The 6,085-nt window shown below is 48.4% G+C and overlaps 1 protein-coding gene across 1 annotated transcript in view; it reads right to left on the bottom strand.

The window, feature by feature from the left end:
• The window catches only part of SLC35F4 (solute carrier family 35 member F4), a 107,234-nt gene that overhangs the window by 54,531 nt on the left and 46,618 nt on the right, over positions 1-6,085 (bottom strand). Inside the window, exon 2 of the mRNA XM_019518413.1 lies at positions 1,863-2,051. Within this exon, the coding sequence (XP_019373958.1) occupies positions 1,863-2,051 (189 nt within the window). The remainder of the gene's footprint in view (positions 1-1,862; positions 2,052-6,085) is intronic.

Genomic DNA, 6,085 nt, shown 5'->3' with positions numbered 1-6,085 from the left:
GGGGGGGGGGGGGGGGGCAAGTGGCCCACTGCAAGTCAGACAAAATGTCTTGACAGGCCAGATCCAGCCCTGGGGCCAATATTTTATTCACTCCTGGGTTATGGCCAGGTACGGATGGAGAACTCAAACCTAAATCCTGGAAGTGAAGGAAAGCTACCGCAAAACATGTCAAACACATCAAGCAGAGAAACCAGCACATAACATTTTACCAACACCAAAAAGATACAGCTTAAGTTTAAATCTAATTAGTGATGCGCCAATCAACCAGTTATAGGTATGGACCCAAATTTGGGGAATCCTCAAGAGCAAAGGGAAAGAAGCGCAGCCAGAGATCCCTGGCATTCGAAGGCACTGGCAGCCAGAAGTATCCAGGAATTTTGTCTCTAACTTGTCCCTGTTGTTAACACCACCTCCTCCTGGGATGCCTTATTGGCAACATAACAGAAGAAGGGGTTTGTAAAGGTGGAAGGGCTAACCTATATCCTTGTCTTTTAACACATCACTGTCTGGCATGCATGCCCTACAGACACAGATGATAGCTGTAGCAGAAGCAGAGGATACCATGCCTTCTTTCTGCATATTCTCTACCTACAGCTACACCCGCCCTGTGCAGACACATGTTTGCTCAAGGGACTTCTCTTTCAGGCTTCAGTGCTGCGGGAGGGAGGCCCAGAATAGAAAGCGGATAGCAGCAGAAGGGAGAGGATGCAAATTTCAAGGACAGTCAGGCACCAAAGTCTTCTCTTAGAGAACTCAGGACTGATGCCCATTTTGGTTTTACACCCATGTCTGCATATATGGAGCGACCTCAGATTTACACCAATGTAAATGAGACCAGAATCAGGCCCCTTGGGTCTGAAGTAGGATGCTACTCCCAACCCCACTTCTTGTCTTAGCATCTTTCGTGCATTCTTCCAGGACTCCCAGCTGTTCTCTCTGGAGCTCTCTGTTGAGAGCTTTTTTCCCCCCGGTCTGTACTCTCCTTCCACTGGACTCCCTCTGTTTATCCAGCTGTTGGTGGTACTGAAATAGGCTGCCCCTTGCCCAGATTTAACAGTGGAGAAAAAGCAGAGGAGACTCATCTCCTGCACTTTCAGTGTGGTTAGGAGATCCAACCTGTCCCCCCTTTTCAGTTCCCTGACTGCTCTCCTCCTCCTCTTGCTAAAAGGATTCGGCAGACACGCACCCTTGCCTTAGGCCAGTGGCTCTACTTGATCCCCCCGCCCCATCAACGGAGGATGTTGATCTTCTCACGAAGAGGCCAGAGGGCTCACCATACCTAGATGCTCACTTGAGCTACACTCCTGCAGTAAAGGGGAGGCTACTTTCCTGCCGTTTGCCCTGATGTCTTCCTCAGCAGCTGACTGATGATCTGGCCTGGGATTGACGGTCTTCCCTAGATATCCTTCCACCTCTTGCTCTTTTCTCTTCCTCTTCTTCAGAACATCCATGGTATGAAGTGAGACTGCCAGTGGCTTTGAGAAGAAATAGAGCTGGCTTTAAGGGTCCCTGGGCTCTGGCCAGGCTGAAGCTGAGGAAACACAACCACTTTGTAAGACTACCTGAGGGTTATCGTTATTCATCCTTAAAGGTCTTCTGAGCCTACTGGGCTTAAGCCTCCAACTTCTCAGACACTAAAGTATGGGTTCCTATTAGGGACCATGCCTCTTTTTTTCCCCCCATCCATGCTTCCTTCCCTCCAAACCCCAACGTGCAACAAAGGAAGAGCGTCTACATGGCTTTGCTGCTCACAGCACAAGAAACCAAGGTCAAAGCATTTGGATTCTGCATCTTTCAGACATGGATGGAAGTGGCCTTTGGCAGGCATCGCATTATGCCAGTGATGCGGCTGTCGTGCCTACCTGATCTGCTTTGCCTCTCCACTCTGCCGTGCCGACAAACTCCAGAGGGGCTTCGACTCTGCAGCTCAAGAATGGGAGCAGCAGAATCCTCAACAACAGATAAAGGGGAGAGCTGCCTACTCATGCCACTGCGTGGGCTGGGGCACTTGCCTCCGGCTTTGCATCGGATGACAGATGATCGGGAGGCACCTGAGAAGAAAGAGTTTGCATCAGTGTGACTGTAAACTCCTGCGGGGAAAAAAGCGCTCTGGGGGTTTTCAGACCCCTCGACAGGGAAATGCATACACGTTTCATGGGGGAGGGAAGTACATTGCAATAATCGTGGCCTTGCCCGGCCAAAGAAAAAAAATGCAATTCTTAACTCTTCCCTACCTTATACAGGTGCTTTATGATGATACCGTTATCCCGAGGGAATAAGAGCCCTACACCGTAGTATAGTCTTAGCTACCAGGTGCCATCCACGCAGGCTGCACAGTCAGTCAAAGGCATTTGTACTCACGTGGGCCCCTCCTGGGCGCTGGCACTGAAACAGGCAGCAGTAGAGGACACTGGTTCCTCACGTTGGGAGGAAAGTGCCTTGAGATGACTGTGCTGGTGTCACTCTTGATTGCTGTGCGAGAGGATAATTTCCTCTCCGTATCCGTCAGGATGTTTCACCCCCAGTACGTGGGGTTCTTGACAACTGCAGGGCTCGTGATGCCTTGGAGATGTGGATGACTTATGTAGCTGGAAGCAGTTCAGTTTTAAGGCTTCAGGGCACCAGAATGCCTTCTGGCATGCTAGGCTGGAGTCTCTGCGTCTTCAGGGAAGTCTCCTACTGCTGGGCGCAGACAACGTCACGATGGAGTCGGTGCCTCTCGCTGGGGTTGTAAAAGAGGTGGAAGGTGGCAAGTAAGGCCCAGATCCATGAAATATTGGTGGCATGTGAAATTCAGTTTGCCGCTGAGGAAGACACCGTATTCACTAAGCAAGAGCTTGAAGGAGTGCGTTAACAGGCAGATGGCTGAGAAGACGGAGAGCATCCGCCCGGTCGTCTGAATCTGGCTGTCATCTCTACGGTGAATATGGGGAGTGTCTCATACAGACTTGCAGATTTATTTTAGCCTGGAGGTTCCTCGGGGTTGTCAACAGACAAGCAACACGTAACAGTCTCCATCTCAATCACAGATCATGTGGTATTTGGGTAGATTTAAGACATGCATTTGGTGGGTAGTTGTGGCCGCACTGCACACATTTGTGGTAGCATTCATGCCCAGAGCAGAAGCCCCCAATTTTGCCATTACTGAAAGGGCCACGGTATGACAATTATGCCAACCTTCCTATTTGAATATATACAACCCGCTAGTAAACTGCCAACTGTGCCACAATGCAACAGACTCACAGGAAAATATCTTTCTTTACCTAATTGGCACACATCGCTCTAGCAAGTAATAACATCCAGACATGCAGATGCAGACAAATGCATGCGACAGGGCCCTTGACACAAGTTACACATCTGTCTCATGGGTGAGCTGACTGGAGCACACTTGGCAAATCTCAAGTCATCCTTATAGAAGCACAGAAAACGAGGGCTGGAAGCAACTTTGGGAGGTCGCAAGTAGTCCAACTCCTTGCCCAAACCGGGATCATCCCAAACTAGATGATCCCAGCCAAGGCTTTGTCTTGCCAGGACTTAAAAACCTCCAAGGGTGCTGTAGTGCCACTACTAACATACAGCAAAACACTGGCTATTTGCGTCCAAGCAGGTTCACAGCAGGTTGCTAAATAAGGGACACGCTGCTCAGCTGTTTGATGCAGTTTTGCTTCAAAAGGCCTCATTTCTATGGTCAGCTGGAGCTCGGCAGTGTTCCCACGCAGCTAGTCTGACCGGGGATGCTGCACCCGCTGAAACAGAAGCTGTAGTAATTAGCTGGGGGATCTCAGCAGCACTGTAAAGCTATTTGCTGCAGCTCCCCAGTTATGTTGCAAACCCTCATCTTTGCAGCAGGCTAAAGAACCAAACCCTATGAAGCATCTAGTCCCTAATGCATAATCCAGTAGAAAACAGTGCCAGAACTCGTAATTGTGCTTCGTATGTAAAATCATGCCCTTCTACAGAATGCCCAACCCTCCTCACTTGAGTTTGCAAGTTCAGCTATCATGCATTAGGCAGGAAATAGCAAGAACCATCAGCTACACCTTTAAAATGACGGTCTTCCTCAAACACACGCTTCACAGATGTTAACCAGCCTTCCATTCCCCAAGTCTAGGTATCCGCGTTCTCGGCTGGAGACCGAAACATAGGGCTCGGGACTGGAAGTGATCTCCTGGGTCACAGAGTCTGACCCCCTGCAGCCATGGCATACAATCCCAGGACCTAGCTGAAAGGATCAAGTGGGAATTAACTGGCATTTAGGCCTTACACTGTTGCCTTGCCCCAAGGGCAATGTCACTTTGAAAATCTTCCCTGGTATCTATCTGATATTCCCCAGTACTTTTAAGAAGCCTCCTGTCTTTGTACTGCCCCCCCTCTTTTAATGGCCAGAATCACCATCTAAGCATAGCTCAGTGGCAACAACCCCTAGTTGCCTCGACCCTGACAACTACTTTTTCTCCTTCTCCGTAGCCCTGGCCACGTCTCTTCACCTCTCCAGGCCTCCTCCTCCTCATTTTACAAGTGGGGAGAATATTACTTTCCCCATGAGACAGTAACATTTTGGAAGACACTTTGAGGGTAAGCTGCCCTAATTGCAAAGCACCGCAACGGACCTGGACCAGGTCCATACATGTAGCCACTCAACACCCGACCCTGTAACACTCGACTCTTCCAACACTCACACTTTGAACGCCATATGGCTAACTTGATAAATAATCCGGAGCCTATGTTTTCAGGGAGGCACTAGTGCTTTTCAGGCACAGACCTTGAGGAACTTGGTTTTCAGAAATACCTCTTGGTTAACAAAATAAAACATTGGTCTTTAAGGGTGTCTTATTCAAAATCACTGGTCACTCTGGAAAATGTTGGCTGGGACTTTTTTTTAAAAAAACAACAACTATGAAAAGGGGTATTCTGTAGAAGTGCATCTCACAAAAGTATTTCCAAGATAGAGAGAGACCAGTCACACCTCAATCCATGACCTCCTCTGTAATGCTAGCCTGACATGATTGCACTTGGCAGGAGCTTCATGAATGATCTCCAAGCAAAATCTTCGGAAAATGTTTTCCCCCTTCACGCAGATAAAGTCCCTGGTTATTTATATCCACCATAACAAAGCAGAGCCAATTTTTTTCTGTGTGTTGAGAAGCACGGCAGCTGAGACTGGGATTGCAGTGTAAGAGACCATATTTAATTTGAAGTCACTGTTTAATTTAGCGAAACCTTCCTGGACATTCAAGAGCAATTGGGTCACACAACAGTTTATTAACACTTCTTTATTATAGCCAGGAAGTCTCAGATCATGCTATTTCGTGCTGCTGGTCCTAAATATAATTTCAAGGATCTACTCCGACATGGAAGTAAATATGCATGCCAGATCTATACATACTGCTTCATTAGTGGCAAGGGCAACAACTTGCAGCTTACACAATACACCAAGAAGGCTCTGAAAATAATTTTGGAGCCTGCATACACCTGAGTGCACTCTGTTACCACTGGCTCACATGCGACGGGTCAAAAGCAACGTTTGCATAGTTACTACTCTTTTTTTATTTTTTTTCAGAAGTAATCACAGATAAGTCAGGCTGGAAGGGACTTCACAAGGTGACCTAGTCCAGCCTCCAGCTCCAGGCAGGACTGTCCCAGGCTCAACCAACCCAGCAAAACATTTGGAGACTCTACAACTTCTCTCAGTAGCCAGTTTCATTGCTTGGCCACCTTCATAGTCCACATATTCCTCCTAAACTCCAACATACATTTCCTCTGCTGCAGCTTGCTGTAGATTCCTCTGCAATGCAATTCCTCTGCATTGCTTCTTGGCCCTGTCCTTCTGGATCATGGAGTATGCATGAGAGGTCACCAGGACCCTTGATGCAGACGCTTAGGCACGAGTATGGAGGAGTGGAGGCTGCCCAGACCTTCCAGCCCTCCTTTAGACCATTGAGACATAATCCCCAAAGGCCAGACTATGTCCAGACGTTCGCTACCTCGATGGCCATAGTTATATGCGCATCTAGGAATTGGACCTGGCTTTTCTGTGTGGCAGGCAAGGCTTCTACCACTGAATCACAACCCAGGTGCTGGGCAA

The sequence above is a fragment of the Gavialis gangeticus genome, unplaced genomic scaffold (genome assembly GCF_001723915.1).
Source record: "Gavialis gangeticus isolate Ggan-Ray unplaced genomic scaffold, GavGan_comp1, whole genome shotgun sequence".
NCBI lineage: Eukaryota > Metazoa > Chordata > Crocodylia > Gavialidae > Gavialis > Gavialis gangeticus.
Note: the sequence above shows the minus strand (reverse complement) of the source record. Positions and strands in the feature narration are given on the sequence as shown.